Here is a 19,194-nt window from a genome sequence, read left to right as displayed (position 1 = left end):
CTTTCTTCACATCATGCCTGTTTGCTCAAAACCTTTAAAAAAATAACAACAAACAAACAAACAAAAAACACAACAGCGTTATTTCAGCCACGTTTTGTTGTTTTGTTTTGATAAGGGTGGAGATTCGCCAGCCAATAGTGGATTGTTAATCAGGACAGAACTCGGCATCCAGCTTTTTTTTTTTTTAGCTAAACAAGTACTTGAAATACGGGCATGCATTCAGGGATATGAATTCACCACCCTGCACTGAATAAGGGCCAAACCCGGGACAGACGTGGCCCTTCAGCCCCTACCTCCAAGCACAGTCATTAGTGAGTGTAAATTATACAGTGTCTCACGCTGGACAAACAATATGTCAATGTTCTCAAATGTTAGCGGGTTGCTGGGGTCGCGGCAATTAACGTGGCCGGTGTTGTGTTTGTTCATCAGGACAAAAACTGGGAATTAATGATTCTGCAGTTTGCTTTTGGTTTTATACTTTTGGGGACTGGGTCGCCTGCAGCTTTTGTCGCTTTCGCTGGTTTCATAGAGAAAAGAAAAAGGCAAACGCCAAAGAGACGGAGCGGTCCAGCTCCTTATGAAGGAGTAACCCGAGAAAGCAGGGCCTGTTTTGTAGTAATCCAATTCAGGTCCCCGGTTATTAAACACACCTGCTCCACATATGAGCTATGTCATGTTAAACAATGACTGCATTGATATGGGAAATCAATTTGTGCCTTTATAGATCCTGTAAACGTACAGGCTGGAGGCACAGATGAATGCCTGCAGCTTAATTACACCCCACATCTTGGCTGCGCATGCCACTCGTGGCAAAAGAGCAACGTTAGCTTGTAAAGAGAACCGAGGGAACATTTGATCCTCACGTCTGAACATGCTCTCTTTTGCCGCAAGAACATACATTCAGGGGAAAGCCAACTTTTTATGGCTTAATTTCCTGCTAAATTTGTAAAATTACAGCTCAGAACTTTAATACTTTTATTTGGACCGTTAAGCAACATGCTCAGCACCGCCTGCTGGATCAACATAATCTCTCTTCTAACAAGAAATATAAAACATTTGCATCATAATTTTTGTGGGCAACATCAACATGGTTATGTACATATCGTCAAAGTTTTGTCCAAAAGTGTCAAAAATGTCAAGACTTGTATTAAAAGCTGAGATAATATAGATTGGAGCCAACGCCATAACTATTAACATCATTATTATCATCATTAATCGAATTAATACCAACAAAACAACAAAGGCAAACTTTCTGAAAAAATTTTGCTAGCAACTAATATGAGGCCCACAATGCGTCAGCTTGGGATTTAAAGGGCCACTGAAAATCTGAAAATTATAATTGTATCAATTAAACATGAAATAAGCCTTTTTGTGACAGCAGCAAACCTGCTAGGAGTAACTTTTTCTTTTTTACTGATAGCAAGAACTTGCTTTACTTATTTATTTCAAATTAAAAATTTAAAAAAATGAAAAGAAAAAAACAATAGGGCAGAGAATGATAGTGGTCATTAAAATAAGTCAATTGTACATTTAGCACAGCCTGAAAAGGCGTGAAGGCTGATGGATACCCTTACATATGCTTTTAAGCAAAGCGACTGTTGCTTTTTCAAGGTAGTAGCTGACATATTATGCTATGTGGAAGCAAAACTACCAGAGCTAGCTAAGAAATAAATACAGGAGCAGCACACGTCTACAAAGTTCAATGAGACAAAAAGATCAACCTTTTGGTGTCTCGTTATCACAACTTTTATATCTCGTTATGAGAAACTTTCTCGTTTTACCAAGATATAAAAATACAAGGGATTACTTCTGACTTTTCTAAACAACACTAAAATATCCTGCAAGGTGTTGCCGTATTACTATTATGCTTGTTTAAACAAAAACAAGCAAGATATAAAACTCGTTATAACTAGTTTTATTTTGATACTTTTCTAGTACTTTTGTTAACAGCAGCTTAACATGTCATTATTGGTTAAAATCCAAACATTAACATGCTAGCTATGAAGAGTGACTAGCACTAGCACAGATATCCTATGCTAACGTTTATCACTGCATATTAGCTAGCAGTAGCTGGCAACATATAAGCCAACAGTTTGCTGCTGTACCAGTTTTAATGCTAAATCTAAATGAGGCTAATAATATAAATGTAATAGTTTGACTTTTATCTAACAGTTTTCATAAATTTGACAAGTACCTGTGATCTTATAGACCAAATACAGTCTGCAGTTTGAGCATACAACACCGCCATGATTCAAACTCATTACTCTAGTTACTAAATTAACATACAGCTATTGATGTTAAAACTGTTGTATTTCAACAAAGAAGGTTCTGTAAGCCATTTTAATCAACTTAAAACCACATTTTTTCAATTTACAGTGCTTTGGTTTGCATCATCAAGGTTTGCGAGGTTTGTAGGTCAAGACGCTTTTAGAATTTCTTCAAGCAAAACTCCGGTCCTGTCGGGCCAAACCAGGCATATCAGCTACAATGCTGGGAGTTCAGGAAATCTGAGAGGGTAGTAACAACTTAGAGAGATCAGACCAGACCTCTCTGAAGTCCACAAAGGTCCAGCTAAAACTCTCCTTACTTTGTATTAGTTGCCAATGTCACACCTACTTATTGCTATTTCACTTCCTACTTCTTTTTTGTATCTGTAAATAAGCTACTTCATGCTCATTTGCTTACACCGTTCTGTGTTTTTTACATGCGTAAAATGCATAAAAGTACTAAAATCTCATGTGAATTATGTTTCACTTGCATTTTGTTATCTTAAAACATTACTGGAAGCATTATTATGACTACTCTATTCCCATTTTTTTGGCATTGGTTCTGATTTGGATCAGATGACAATATGACACAATGAGACCCATAAGTGATTTATTGCTGGTAAGTATTTATCAGTCAGTTTTTATTGCAGCGGACCATGAAAATAATACAGAAAGATGCGAGTTACCAAAGCAGATATTGAAACTTATCCCTGCCAGGCAAGAAATGACACATTGTCAGGAGCTACAAAACAAAACCAAAACTACAAATGCAAAATGAGAAAGTAACCATCAGCTGTTCACTAAGCACGTACAGTAATTGTTTATGCTGTTATCTTTTGAAAGGTAAAAAGCAGTTAAACACAGCTAAACTTTAGTGGCTGAAATCTGTCAGCTTCACTAATTTATTGCTTCTGATGGATGATTAAAAACCAAGACAGTTTTATTATAGCAGCTGGCTTTCATGTTGAAATGAAAATATAATTTTAAAACTGCAATACCAACTTTTGTAAATGTAAATCAAATCAGGTAAATCCTTTCTCTTAACAACACAAAATGAAATCTCAGTAAAAAAAAAAAAGTCAAAGCAAGTCTTCCACTGACTGCTTTTGCTTTCTTTTTTCCGCCAAAGAAGCCGATTTGTTTGATATTCCTCCTCAAGTGTCTGCAGCCTGCTTCATTGTTGCAGCCGCTTATTTCCCAGTGGTATAATTGCAGCATATGCAATGCATGAATTTTACTGCCAACACACGGCAGGCCTGCAGGTGGGCCTATCAAACATCTGGTTGACTCCCTGGGTACCTGCGTTCCACAGTTAGCCTCCTATACATGCATGCAAGGGGAGGCATATAGAATATAGGAGTTTTATTCACAGCGCCATCTGTTTGTTTTCATACAATCGCAGCCAATTTAAATGGTTTTAGCTGTAATGTCACTGAGGCGTAGATGAGAACGGAGCCAGTTAAATTGTTAAAAACAGATGGATGGGGGAAGCTGAGTAAAACAATGAATCTGTCAGTTCAAAAAGTGATAAATTCTTTGTTAATTAACTATTAATTAAAGTAGTTTTTCACTAGTTTTCTCACTGTTTATGTCAAGCTGGCTGTTGCAGGGACAAAATCTTCTGTTTCTGTCAATGTTTCCCAAGTAACCCAACAAAAACCAAAGAGAACAATAAATTAGTGTCAGTGTGAATGTTCAAGTGGTTTCTATCTCAAATAGATTCACATTTTAGGGCTGCATTTACCATGCAACTGAAGTGCAGTGCGATGCAGTTTGAGCAAAGTTTGCATGACACATGGATATGAGGGACACGCCGGGTGAAAACAATCAGCTCAGATGGTGCAGGGAGGGAAACTCTTTTGTTAATGCCCAAATGGATGACGCATAATGGCACAAACCTAGATAGGAGTTTCATTTGCATATATATTTATAATTTCTTTTCTTAATGGGAAATGCAAATGTGCCATTTTGCAGCAAATGTGTGTGTTTGGGACTCTTCGCGTTGAATAAATGTGACTCTAGGGTATCCCCACGCACCTCGGCATATTAATCATCGTGACACGTTCACGACCCTTCTAATAAGACAGGGGCCACGGCTAACCCCCTCAAACATCCCATCCAAACCCGGCCCCGCTCCCTCTTTGTCTCTCAGCCGGTCCCAAGGGAGCAGAGAGGATGGTGGGGGAGGCCAGGCTCGAGCTGAGGACAGAGGGGGCGGAGGGGTGCAAGGGTTTCTGTTTGTGTGTGTGTGAGAGAGAGCGTGTGTGTGAAGTTAGACCCCTTCATTCAAAGGTCTCCCTTGGGACAACGGCAGGCACAAGACTCCTATTAGGACTGAGCACGGTAGCCCCCCAGGAGCAACAAAAGACACCTCCTAATGCTCCCTGTTCTAGCTCAGTGAACACGCACACATGGAACCAGGCAGCGCCACATAAACACACAACACACACGGCCTCCAAACTGCCTCAGCGGCGAACACACTCCCGGCTCATTGTTTTAGTGTTACACATGTTTGTATTATGAGCGCGTTCGCCGGGCAGCGGGACGGGAAGAGCAGTGAAGTGCGATAAGGTGGACAGCTGGACAGCACGAGGCATACCGGGTGTCACTGCTGCTGTTTGTGTGCATCCACACATGCATGCGAAACACAATGTGGGTCTGTCCCAGCCAGAACCTCTTACATACTTTACATATGCTAATAAATGGTTTTAATTAAGCTAAATTTACTGACAGCATGACTGAGGAGGACATCAGGTTATAGGAAACGGTATTTATTTTTGTCAAATTAACTTAATTTTTACATTTGCATTCAATTGAACCAATTCAACCAAGAAGTAAGCCATCCATCCATCCATCCATTGTCTGTTCACCCTTGTCCCTAATGGGGTCGGGAGGGTTGCTGGTGCCCATCTCCAGCTACGTTCCAGGCGGGAGGCGGGGTACGCCCTGGACAGGTCGCCAGTCTGTCGCCCAAGAAGTAAGCAAAAAAATAAAATAATTTAGCTAAAAAACTAGCAAAGTTGTACTTTTGTCATGCATATATCTGATCTCTTCTGTGATGTTTGTGCTGGAGTAACAAAAAGTAAATTTAATTTTGGTTTCAAATGGCATGCGTCTTAAAACTTCTGCATAACTAGTAATGAATCTCAGTTCTGATTTGGATACAGTTGATCATAAACTGTAAAAATGAACAGACTGTCAACAGAGATCACATGGCGTTCCTCAAGGCTCCATTCTCAGTCCTTACTTATTCATAATCTACATCCTCTGCTTGGCTCAGATCACATGTTATCATATACATATATATATATATATATATATATATATATATATATATATATATATAGATTAATAAAATCTGTTTTTTATTAATGGTTTGATGAAAAGGACATGACAGAAATTATTTCATACCTTTCTCAAAAAGGTGTAGAAAAGTCTTTTCTTGCCATTAAAGGAATCAAGTTCATGGTTAGTGTCCAGTTTTAAGCAGGTTTCCTCTGGTATTTTTGATCAATAAGTTGCTAGATTTCAATATTTAAAGGGCCCTTTGCCATCACCCTAATCTTTATGGCCAGGCTGCTCCAAAATGTTAAGGTTAATTGCAGTCAGAAAGGAACATGTTGGTTAAAGTTAAAGATAGTTTTAAACCTACATCTGTCAGGAGAATTGATAATTTCTGGGCTTACTGATGGCAATTATGGTATTTAATTGGAGTAAATTTATGAAAACATCAGAAGCCTTTCTGGATTATCAAACACTGCAAATAACACAGACGCTGCTGACTCTTGAGGTTTCTTCTTTGTAGTAAGAGAATCATTATTCTGATCATCACAGACTGATAGATTTATTTGTTAGTAATGCCTTTGATTTAACATTTCATTTAAGCAGGTTGTTACTTTCAAAATGTGTGTTTTTGTCTCTGTTGATACAGAAAAACACAAAAATATAAAAAATAAAAATGCCACCAAACACAAAACTAGTAACTACATTTAGACCATTACGTTTACTTGAGTAACCTTTTGGTTACTTTAAAATTACTTTTCAGAGTAGATTTACGGCATCATACTCTCCACTTTTACTTGAGTAAAAGTTTCACTATTTTTATTTGTTCTCAATCCACATAAAGTAACTTCACTGAAATTAGAAAAAAGATTATTTAGCCAAAACGTACAGAGCTAAATGTTGCTTTAAAGTGATTATTCTTATTTCTACATAATCTTTAATGTTTTTTTTTCCTTCTGGATCTGTTCAGTCATTTTTGAATAAATATTCAATAAACAGGAGATATTGTCACTGGAGATACTTTAGTAACATGTGCTAATAAACAAATATACATTACCTGCTGCAAGTATTGGTTTTATAGGGTTAATGTGTTAAAATTTTGATTTTGAAAAGTTGAATTTGTTATTTTGCAATTATGTTATTTATCTATGTTATGATTTTATGTTAATCTATAAAATAAAAACAAGAATCTTGACTAGATTTCACAATATTAAAGCTGGATTTCTTTGTCTGAAATCTATCAGTCTTATTAAAAACATATTTTATCATAAGATATGTTTTCATATTTCAATAAAACTTTAGATTTTGTCTCTTTGAAAACATCTTTATTTAAAAAAAATACTAAATCCAATGTTATTGTCAGTATTTGGGTCAACTTTTTATCAGACACTCTATAAAATAATCTCTTGAATGACTTCGTTTTAGCTTCTACTAGAGTAAAAACGTGAAAATTAAAAATACGTTGAAGCAGTTTTACTGCTCCTTGAGTTAAATTTGTGGATTCTCTCCCCTCCTCTGACATTGGGACACATTGACCTTGTTTTTCTCCAGCTCTTTGGCAGATTTGTGTTTTGAAAGCCGCCATTAAACACAGCCGTTACGTAAGCAGCCCTGTGTGCAGCGGGGGACCGTTTGACGGCACAGAGTCCGGCCTTGTTACTGTACGGCATCATTCTGTTTTTACTGAAACTGAGAATCAACAATGGTGTCCATGGTTTTGACACTTTAATGGTCTGGTTCTGTTAAACAGAAACTCTTATTTTAGAGGAACTTTACAAGCTTGTCACTGGTTGCTCAGAGAAACAAACATATAATCTTATTTGTTGTTTAGCTAGTTTCTTCTTTAACTTATACCCAACAGAGGAGCAGAAACTGTGGATTCAAGTCAACTGCTTTCATCTAAAACTAACAATATTTCTGAATATTGCAATGAAAATGTCGATTTCAATTAACCCACATTTTTCTGACATTTGTCTTGAGTCGTGAGACTGAAAGTCCAATCAGTAAAACTAAAACATTCTGCAGAATTTGCCCGTATGGAAAATAAAATATAACATCATTCCAAATATTACATCAAAGCTGTCAACATATAGTGGAGCTCTACCAAAAATCATTTTAGAGTTTATTACCACATGCTCTTGTAATATCAGAGTTTAGAAAATGAGCCGTCCCTCAACAACATGATTATGACGTCAGATTACGATGTTTAACATAGATTAAAATCTCTCTTTTATTGTTTTCTGAGTTTCAGAACACACAAGAAAAAAAATGTTTTCTTCTCTGTACAAAAATAGGCCTAATTTATGAATGCAACATATTTATTTTTAGTAAATTAAATTTTAACATTTGTTTTGAAACTAAAGTCGATAATTTAACTTCTTAAAAAGTAATTCTCCATGGTTGTTGTTTTTTTTTTTTGACAGACTGACTCAAAAGCTGTTGATCATCAAAATGAACATTTTCTTACCATTAACTAAATTTATTTTAGTTTTAAACACCTGGTTATTAGAAGTAACAAAGCAGTAAAATGACATTTATAGATATGCAGATGATATCATCATTTACTGCTCTGGACTCTTAAATATATATAAATGAACTGATTATGATTTCTTATAATTGCCTATATGAGGATTTAGGTTTTTCTCTGAGTTAATTTAGGTTTCTGTTTTTTTCAGTTAACTTAGTCTCTGTGTTGTGCTGTCAACCTCTTGATTGTTCCCAGCTGTGTCTCGTTTCCCTCAGTGTATTTAATCCCACCTGTGTTCCTTGTCTAATCTGTCTTGCTGTCAAGTCTTTTGTCAGATGTCCACTGTTACCAGTCGCTACCAGTTTTGAGCCTTAGCCTTCTGTTCATTCTGTGCTGCCTGGACTTTGGATTATTGTGCTTTTGTAATTTATTTCATCATTAAACAACCATCATTCACTCCAACCTGGGTCCTCGCTAAACATAGATTGCAACATAAGTCACAGGAATCTTTCAGATATTTAAAGTAATCATAAAAGCCATATTTAAGTGTTTTATATTTGTCTAAAATGAAAAGAGATAATTTTTCTTACCTATTACCGTCTGGCTAAACGCGCACTGAGATGCGCACTGGTTGAAAACTAAAAGATCCAACTGTCTTCTGATCAGTGAACTCACCATGCCAAAGCATTAATAGGTCAGACAAAAACACTCTTCAATGTGGAAGTTGTTATTGTGGGAAGAAGACTCAGGTAATTTCAGTATCAGAGAAAAATAACTTTTTATTTTATTTTTATTCTTTACAGAGGCTTGTCGGCTTTTCTTTCAGGCTGAAACATTTAAAAAGGGATTGAGACTTTAGTAAATAACGGGAAACTGAGGGAATTACATCACGGTTGTTCTGCTCTTGAAGAAAGGATCACAGAACTGGATTTGGAGTTACACAAGGTAAGGCTCTAATAACTTTATGGGGGATTTTCACGGGGACAGATGTTTAGCTAGTGAAGATAATTGTGCCAAGAGCTAACACAAGATGCTAAAGGAAGCCCAAAATGTCAACTCTGTAATTAGTCGAGATTTCTAAACAAGAATGTTTCAAAAACATTCCTGTTTTGGTCCTAATAAGTAGATAATTAATTAGATTAAATCCTTTGGTCTGTTTTATACTCGCAGTACAGTTTGATATTAGTTTGTTTTTATTTGTACATATGCTGAAGTTGAACAGTCCTGATGATTTCCTTGTATTTGGAGACTTATAGCAATGCAAAAGCATTTCCACGTGACTCTGAGCTAAGAAAACCTGCATTATCCTTGCAGGGTTGTCATTTCCACATGTTTCCAGATGTTTCCTGCAGTCACTGGGTATCAGAGAAGGAAGACCCTGGATGGGTTCCCAGTCCATCCCAGTAATAAATATATATTTTTTCAGTTTATGGAGAAAGTAGAAAAAAGGCATTTTGTTTTAATTTATAGTTGACATAGAGAAATCTGAACTGGTTAAAACTGATACTGTCATGATCTGTAGGTGTTTGGAGTTTAGATTAATCTCTTGTTTTGATCTTTTCCTATTTATTTATTCATATCTGTTTTTCATTCCTCTGTGTTTCACTTCTTGGTTTGAGTATTCCTTATACTGGTGTTTCTTTCCATTTACTCTTTATGTTAGTTTCAGTTTTTTAACTTTCATTCATGGTTTTTCTGTGTCTCAGGTTCTCTCTTCCTCAGTCTGCCACCATGCTTCACATCTCCTTATTTCTCCCTGCCTGCTCTGCCTACCTCTGATTAGTCTCTGGTTTATATCTCTAAATATTTAAGCCTGGTTATCATCATTATTCTCTACTGCTTCCTTCATCAGTTTTCCTTGTGATCTGCATTTCCATTACAAATGTGTGCAAATCTTTGTCTATATTCAGCTAATATAAAAGAAAACAAACATAATTTTGCAATTAGAGTGTTTTGATTAAATTAGAAATGAAAGTTTGTTCACATGATAAGTCATTAAAAATCATGACAGCAACAGATGTAAACAGTTATATGATATATATAGTCGTATTTCAGTCATAGTGCTAGCGCTCATCATCCGTCAGAGGAGATATCGGCATCTTAATCAGGAGCAACCAGCCTCTGATACTTGGGAGCGGATACAAATGCGGCGTTTTGAGAGAATTGTAGTCACTGATTTTACAGAAGAGCTATGGGTTCAACACATTCGAATGGCAGCTTTTTATGAACTGTGCGATGCAATGAGAGCTCTGGTGGAGCCAGCTGCAAAATGTCCAAAAACAAAAACACAAAAAAAAATCATCGTCCTGCTGCTACTTCCTGCTGTCGTCTTTTTCGTGGTTTTTGCAGGTAGCAACATCCGACTGATGACCACGGGACTCATGATGCAGAAAGTGTTTCCATTGCAGTTTTGCGACATGCATCTGTTTTAATACAGTCAAAAAAACATTACATCCTAGCACAAAAACTTTATCGAAAAACATGGGGTTTTTCTGTTTCAAAATTGAAACTTTATGTTTGTAATTTCAGTTTTCACCTTCCTGAGATCTTTGTAAGTTTTCCTGTTTATCATTAAACATTCACTCTTTCTGTTTGCATTTTGGTCCATCTTCAAATGCATACAGCTTGATTTTCCAAAATCTCTGATTGCTTTTCTCTGACAGCTAAAGAGAAAAGGAAAAGGATGGAAGAAAATTGCTGCAGCTAAAATTCAATTGTTTGGCTTTTATTCATACTATTAGCTTTTGGTATCTCTGCCAATTTTAGATTTGTCTTATTATTTTTACTGAATTTTATTTCTATTTTATCATTTATCTGCCTGTGATGTGTTGGTTGTGAAGCCCTTTGGACAGCTGAGGCTGTTGTAAATGTGGGACATAGATAAACTTTGACTTGGCGAATCTCCACATGTGGTGCCACAGAAACACAAATTACATTACATTAAATTGGCCAAATTTCACAACGCACAAGACAATAAATTAGATAGACCGCTGGTGTTTATATATGTAATAAAACTGAAGCAACAGTTTTGAGCCTTCCTAGTGAATAAAAAGTGAACACTTCTTCTCCCTGGGCACGTTTTCCAAATCTCTGTGGATACAAATGAAACATCGCTAACGGCGCCAAAATCTGTAATGGTGCCAAATGTTTTCTTTGAAGAGAAAAATCAATGAATCACATCATGCCAAACTTCCCTCTGAGCATTTTTCTCCTTTCTTCTCTTCCTTTGTGTTTAAGAAAAATTGCATACTAAACTAGTTGAACTTTAATGAAAGTTTACAGATGATGAGGAGAAACACAAAGACAGGTGGCAGATACAGCAAGAAGCTGCTCCCCCCTGCGCCACAGAGAAGAGGCTAATTAAATTTTCATGTCGATAATCAGGAGCTAATCCACCGTTAATTGTGCTTCTTTCCGACGCAGTGGCTCCCTCGTGGGATCCAACGTAATGCCCATGCAGCGTTTCGTTTGCTTAAACGCCTCTTAGATTTAATGGACTCTTCCATAAACTCATCCTCAGCACCTCCTCACTCACGACCACACAGAAGCCTGAGCTCATCCATCAACAATAATCCCTTCAATGATCTCCATTTTATCTTTTCACCACCCTCCTCCTCCTACTTCTCACCCATGTCCCTACAAAAGGCTTAATTACTGGTGTGAAGTAATTCCATCCATCCATCCATTGCCTGTTCACCCTTGTCCCTAATGGGGTCGGGAGGGTTGCTGGTGCCCATCTCCAGCTACGTTCCAGGCGGGAGGCGGGGTACGCCCTGGACAGGTCGCCAGTCTGTCGCAGGGCAACACAAAGACATACAGGACAAACAACCATTCACACACACACACACACCTAGGGAGAATTTAGATAGACCAATTAACCTAACAGTCATGTTTTCGGACTGTGGGAGGAAGCCGGAGTACCCGGAGAGAACCCACGCATACACAGGGAGAACATGCAAACTCCATGCAGAAAGACCCCGGCCGGGAATCGAACCCAGGACCTTCTTGCTGCAAGGCAACAGTGCTACCAACTGCGCCACTGTGCAGCCCCTGTGAAGTAATTATTTTCTTTATTAGTGAAACGTAACATCTGTTTCAGGTCTTTTTAATTGTACCTATAAAACCCGTCCATTACTTCTGTCCCTTTGGGATAGGCCTGGGCTGCTTGTCGCTCCCTGCGGACTCCCTCCGCTCCTCATTCAATTCTCTGGCTAAAGCTTCGATACACAGAGCGCCGTCGTGAGCTTTTACGCCAACTTCAGAGGAGCTGAGCTGTTATTTCAGAAAAAGAAAACAGGGTATGTCTCCAAGCTCCCCTGAAGGCTTCAGTGTTTTTGGATTTGTCATTAAACTCTAAAGGAACGTATTCCCAAAAGCAGCAGGGAGCCTAAGGGCTGCAGGGAGCGTGGGAATAGAGGAAGGAGTGAGATTCCTGAAGTTCTAGGGAAATTTTGTCCTTTTATTAATAGACTTTGGTCCCTTTGAAATTTTATTAGCCATAAAGTTGACGGTATGTTGTGCAGTTTCTACAGCCCTGCAGAGCCTCTTCTCCTTAAACAAACTGCTTATTTCGCAGAGCATCCGTGCAATTCAGCTTCAAGGTTTCTCCTAGCCCTCCGCGGAGGGCAGCAGCTACACAAGAGCAGGTGTCATCGTCAAACTGAGACCTCCGTGGAATAAATAAATCTATAAAAACCTCACATAGTCACCGACTTCCAGCAAACACTGACCAGTTAGCCGAGGACCGTCCGGCTTCTGGAGCTCTGTCCTTTTAGCGCTCTCTCTCTTTATTTTTATGGTTCCTGCACCTTCAGGAAATGACCCTTTTATAGGGTCAACACTATAAAAGACTTGTTTTTGTTGGGAGTGGTTAGTGGACGAGTGTGTGTGTGGGTGTGTGCGTAGTGGGGGTATAAGTGTTGAAGTTACTACCGGTTCGTCTTTGGTGCCAAAGAAAGAGACCTGATGAGGCTAATAGTCTTCTCGTCCAATATATCACATAGCTGTGAACTCTGTGACCTTTTTTGTCAATAGGACAACTTTTCTCTGGAGTGTGTGTGTGAGACCGGGTGGACGGGGCGCGCACGGCTACCCTTGTGTGTCCAACCAAGAGTGCACATGTGGACATCTGCACTGTCATACCGCAACGTGTGTGTTGATGTACAAGACAGTCAGGCCACGCAGTGCTTCATCTCTGCTGGATGGAAAATGTTGAAAGGTTCTTCTAATAGTTTTAATTAAAGTGCATGAGTAAAATTGATAATAATCAATTAAGAAGGATTTGTTACTGAGGTGAGAGCGCTGAATAGACAGGCTTGATGTCCAAACCTCAGTATTTGGTTAAAATCTTTCTTTAAACTGTTACTTACTTATTATGTTTGGGCTTAGCTAGTTAAATTTGTTAGTTGATTTGTGCAAAAATTATTATGTCACGTAACTAAAAGATTATTCAAAGTCCACATTTTGGACAATTCTTTAAAGGCTCGGATACAAAAAACATTGCACCAAATGTTCCCACTTAAAATCTTCTGTCAGCTGAACACTTTTTGTTACACTTCTATGTTTCAGATCATCGAGTAAATTTTAACATTAAAGACAGCCTGAGTTAATTCAAACCAACAGATTCCAATGAATATTTATAAAAAAGACACAGACTACACACACATACCTGGTTCAACCCTCCCCTCCCATTCACCAGGTATAATACTCACATTAAGATTTTGTTCACTTTCACTAACCAACTGTCACACGTTGCGGTATGACAGTGCAGATGTCCACATGTGCACTCTTGGTTGGACACACAAGGGTAGCCGTGCGCGCCTCGTCCACCCGGTCTCACACACACACTCCAGAGAAAAGTTGTCCTATTGACAAAAAAGATTTTGTTCACTTTCCTGTCTGTTCACTTCCAGACAGGAAGTGCATGAGATGTAGAATCAATAAATTACCCAAATAGTACCTGTCTTACAACATGAAGTAGGCTGGAAGATGTCAGACAGAAACGCATCATGAAATGATAAACAAACTCATTGACTTCAATCAGAAAGGCTTACAAAGCCATTCCTAAGGCTTCGCTGAACGACACAGAGAGTCTTTATCCACAGTTAGAGAAAACGTACACCAGCGGTGAACCTTGACTGTAAAAATTACAGGAGGAGAGAATCAGCAACTCATCTGGAAGCTCAGAAAAAGAAACCAGGACAACATCTGAGAGGCTGCACACATCAGAGAACGTAATGGCCCAGCTCATCTCATATTTGCAAACATCTTCTACGTTTATTAGGCAAATATTTTGTGGATTGGAGAGACAAATGTATTTTTTTTGTTGAAAAAAAAATAATACATTTTTTCAGCAAATGAAAAATGTTGAAAAATGCTTTTCAACATTTTTTTTGTGTATCTTGTTCGTCTTGCATAACATTAAGACGGCATTTCAGAAAGAGAACACCAGAGCAACAGTCAAACATGGTGGTGGTAGTGTGATGGTCTGGGCCGATTTGTTGCTGCAGGATTACTAAATAGAGGAACCATAAACTTTAGCACAAAATCCAGAAGGAGAACGTCAGGCCCTCAGTCTGCTACTTTAATCTCATTCTTAATGTTAAATTATAATAACGACTGTAACTGAATGGCTCAAAAAGCACAAGGAAACTTAAAGTCCAGATTTAAACCCGGTTAAGATTCTGTGGTGAGACTTTAAAAAGACTGCTAATGTCTGATAAAACTACAATGTATCTGAAATGAAGCAATTCTGCACAGGAGAATAGGGTGAATTTGTCTCCACCGCTTTGTAAAAGGCCAGAACTTCACACTAACAATTGGGATCACAACTATTAGTTTATTTCTCCACATAGTGCCAGGTTGGTTTGGAAAGCTTTTTGTTCAGTTAATAAACATAAAAAACATTTTTGATATCTTTGTTTGGTATTGAAATTTGGTTGATGATGTCAAACATGAGAGTAAATGACAAGAAAGCAAAAACAGAAGAAATCCATAAGGAAGAATTTTACTTTTTAACAGCACTGTAATTAAGACTGGAATATATTTATCCAGAAAATAAATTTGCTCAAAAAAGATAAAAAATATTCTTATGTTTTGTGACTCCAACTTGACTACAACAGACAATAAACGTAAGGATTTTTGTCTGCAGAATGGGAACATTTCTGGTTTATTACTAATGTTTCTGGGCATTCCCAAGGTGTTTCGGGAAATCTCACCATAAGCGCATAAACAAAGAATGACGCACAAAAGTAGGATGAGGTAAACAAAGTTTTAAGACTGAGTAGGAGTACGAGTTTCTCAAGAAAAACAAACTAAGCTCCAAGCCCAATTGCACACTTAAATCTTTGCAAATATTTTAGACTGCATGTCAAATTGTAATAAATAATGGCACGGTAAACAGCTTAGCAACGAGTGCCTTTTTATACAGCATGCAACGCATCTGTTACAGTAAGCTGTAAAGATGAAGATAGCGCATTAAATCCTTCACATGGTACGTACAGACTCATTTTTCCATGATATTTAATTAGAAACCAGAAAGCAAGGTCCTGTTCAACCCCCACTCCAGCATCCACGTATCTTGAGTGAATACTAAGAAGCAACTCAGGCACAGGTCCAATTCAGAATGCATTGTGTGAACCCCCATGGCCCATCAAAGGCAGTGTGCACAACCATGAAAGGGTGATTGGGCTGGAGGTGCGCAGGGAATAGTGTTTGAAGTTTTCCTTCTATATCAGAGAAAGAGAAAAAAGGCATTTATAATCCTGTGGGATTGCTAATCACCATGGGCTAAAAATAAAAAAAAGAAAAAGAAAACAGGGATGCACTCATTCTCTCTTAACTCTTCCACAAATGCTGGAGGAAAAAGGGTGAAGAAAGAGGAATAAGGAGCTGCGGGGTACTAGCAGGGGAAGGAGGTGGGGGTGGAGCAGGAGGGTGGATGCTGGAAACTGCTGCTGAGGTAAACAGAGGAGGAAAGCAAGTGTTTTAAACATGACCGATTCATCTGGGTAATCTCTGTCATTAGCCTCTTCTGCTGGCATCATTAATGCACAATTAGGAGGCGTCACACGCGTCGACAAGGTATCAAATCATTTCTAAACATGTCCTGCAAAGGATGGAAGCAAAGACTTCCAATAAAGCCCAGTAACGCCAACGTTCTCCCGTAAACAATACGAGGTAAATGTAGCGGAAGAATTCTGATCTATTTCTCATTAAGCCGGAAAACGACACAGAAAGATTTAGAGTATATTCAAAGCAGCCAGCATCTTGTATTTCTGACAGCTGGAGAGGGATGCCAGCAAGGGAAACTTCCGCACAGCATGATGCTGCCATCGGCACCGATTAGTGCTTGTTTTCCTAAAGAGATGCTTTATGTTTTGTGCCAACAACTTTCCCTTTAACTCTGCAGTCATGTTCACTAAATTAGAATATTCAAATGAGGCTCACAGAAGCACCTTTAGAAAAAAAAGGTGCTTCTAAAAATTTATTTAAAATAAACACATTTTAGAGGTTTCATCTTTTGCTTAATGTTTAATGCTTTCCACATTAAACATTGTTTTTATTGGAACGATGTACTTATCTCATCCCAAATGTTTTTCATTACCTGCAAGTAAAAAGAAAAAATTATCATAATTAACAAAAATAAAGACTTAAAAACATCTATATAATGCTTTTCACGTGAGTTACTGAAATAAATAAAAATAAAAGCACAAACAGGCCCACCCCCACAGTATGATGCTGCCACCACCAGAAAACCTTCTGACCTTTGACTCCTCCACTTAGAAGGACTTCAGAGCAGCCAGCATGTCTTGTTGTCCTGACGGATGAGAAAAGATGCTCATGGGACACCCTATGCCCCCGTTTAGATAGCCGCTCGCAAAGGAAAGAATTATAATTGGAAATGCGTGTGCAGAATATATAATGTGTGTAAATGTTGTTGAGCCCCACGATTTGCCAGGAAAAGGTCACACACTCCCCTCGACCCTAAGTGCTTCGCTCTTTGTGTACTTGAGGTTAAAACAAGAGAGAGAGAGAAAGAAAAAGAGAGAAAGAAAAAGAGAGAGAGAGAGGGAGGGGGGGGACCTGCGCCTATAAACTCCGCATTTAAAAGGCAAGTACGGCGATGGGGGGGCCTGCTGCATGACGGGGAACAATGGCAGCTTTTTGGACACACTTTTTCTCACTGCGATGAACAGCAGGGAAACCGGTAGAGGCGCCTATAAAAGACCGATAGAGCACAGCTGTCAGGGCTGGACGGTCATTTTATAAAATGTCTCAGAAGGGCCTGCCTGTGGATTTATGGGAAACTATAAGAGGACGAGCAAATTTCCAGGAGGCAACAGTCAGAGGGTCCTTTAGATGGGTGACAACTGAAGATTTGAGCTCGTTTTAAAAGATAACAGGATGCGGAGAGGGAAGTCTTCATGTTGTGGTTTCAACGCGCGTTTTCTCTCTATAAAACATAAACATGGAAAAAGTTTGACCCTGACTGCTAAATATTCTGCCCCGTCATCTTTACCACCATCAGCATCACCATCATAAACACTAACAGGCCATTCAGGAGCTGTTTGCTCCTGATTGACATGGGTCCTGATTATTGATTATTCAGATTTGCACTCGATCCTTATTTGACAGCCACCTCTAAGCAAGTTATCTTGGCTAGTTTAATCAGAAAGCTGCAAGCAACCAGAAGGAAAGTAAAAATCTGACAAAAGAAAGGGAGAAGCAACTCCTCTGCTGTCCCAGATCCATTTTACGCACAAGGACGCACATTTGGAGACGCATTTGATAGTTACTTACGCTCCGAGGCCATGGTGATCACGGACTCTGTCGTTGCGTGGTACTCATCCTCCTCCATGAACTCGTCCTGGGCCGACGCGTCTCCCTGGAAGTCGTGGTGGTCCAGGAGCTGCTGAAGCGGGGGCGCCTTGGGTAGCAGCTGGTTGACCACCTCCCGGCTGATATTGGGCGCCTGCTTCAGGCGCAGCTTGCTCAAGATCTGGGACTTGATGGTCTCCAGCCGCAGCACCTTACTTTGTTCCCTCCAAACGCAGGCGGAGCACTCGTGGGAGCCAGCGTCCTCGTCCAGCAGAGACAGCCCCGCGTCCGTGGGCGGCTCGCTGGCAGGAGGCAGCAGCACATTGGGCTCGTCGCTCCCTGACAGTCCCAGGAAGATGAGCGCCAGTAAGCATGGGAAGAAATTGTACCTCGGCATAATGATGGAAGAAACTTTTTTCGCTTCTTTTAGTTGATTTATTCCTCAGTATATCCTTTTGGGTCCTTGTCTCAGCCTAAAAAAGCCTCCGAATCATTGACATGCATCTAATCCACAATCAGCCCGAAGTGGGTTGCTTTTTCTCTCTCTCTCTCTCTCTGCAGCAGGAGGTTCTGAAATAAAGTTTTCAACAACAAAAAAGTGCGTTCCAGTGTGTGACCAGCTCTTTTTGATTGAAAGGTAAATTATCTGCTTGATGAATGCATAGCGAGCTCACTTGCAGCATATGATGGTCGCAGTGGGGTCCCCGTGTGCAATGTAGTCCATGGAGGTGTGTGCATGTGCAGAAGTGTCACTGAAAAAAAAAATTTGCAAGTGCGGTCAAAAAGGGGCTCTTTATATATCTCAGCAGCTCGGTGTCGTAATCCGTCTCCATTGGCTAAGATTGCAACAAAAGGCTTTTAGGTCTGTCACCAAGTCAAGAGGGACAGAGCGAAGGGAGGGAGGACGCGCTGTTATGGGAGCATAAATGTTTTACAGTACACAAGAAATGCGCCTACATTAGAAATATTGACCAATTAAGGCATTAGAACAACGAGTGGCTCGAGCTCCGCGCTTTTCTGCTTTTTAAATGGAGTACATTGAATATGATCTGAATGAATGGGCTTATCTTGAATTCACCAGATCTCATAAATGACATGAACATTTATGTATCATTTAAAAAAATAGAACAATCTGCCTGCGCATTCTTCAGTTGTCCATCGCATTTTGCACATAATGGTAATCACGGTAACGGAAAGTAGGGTATTTATGCAAAAACACTAAACTTAAAGATAAGCACATAACATAACAATATATATATATATATATATATATATATATATATATATATATATATATATATATTAACCAGTCTCCAGCAATAGACATATAGGAAGAAATGCTTAACATAATAATAATAA

General features: G+C 39.0%; 1 protein-coding gene across 2 annotated transcripts in view; it reads right to left on the bottom strand.

Annotated features, from left to right (window-relative positions):
- LOC114135141 (growth/differentiation factor 11-like) overlaps positions 1-18,678 on the bottom strand; it is a 31,344-nt gene extending 12,666 nt beyond the window's left edge. The window contains exon 1 of one of the 2 annotated variants that reach the window (XM_028002121.1): positions 17,818-18,678. In XM_028002121.1, coding sequence (XP_027857922.1) covers positions 17,818-18,232 — 415 coding nt within the window. In that variant the 5' untranslated portion in view covers positions 18,233-18,678. The remainder of the gene's footprint in view (positions 1-17,817) is intronic. The other variant, XM_028002122.1, reaches the window with a different exon arrangement.
- Between the last annotated feature and the right edge of the window lie 516 nt (positions 18,679-19,194).

Source organism: Xiphophorus couchianus, chromosome 20 (assembly GCF_001444195.1).
Source record: "Xiphophorus couchianus chromosome 20, X_couchianus-1.0, whole genome shotgun sequence".
NCBI classification, from domain to species: Eukaryota; Metazoa; Chordata; class Actinopteri; order Cyprinodontiformes; family Poeciliidae; genus Xiphophorus; species Xiphophorus couchianus.
This window is presented reverse-complemented; position numbering and strand designations above follow the sequence as displayed.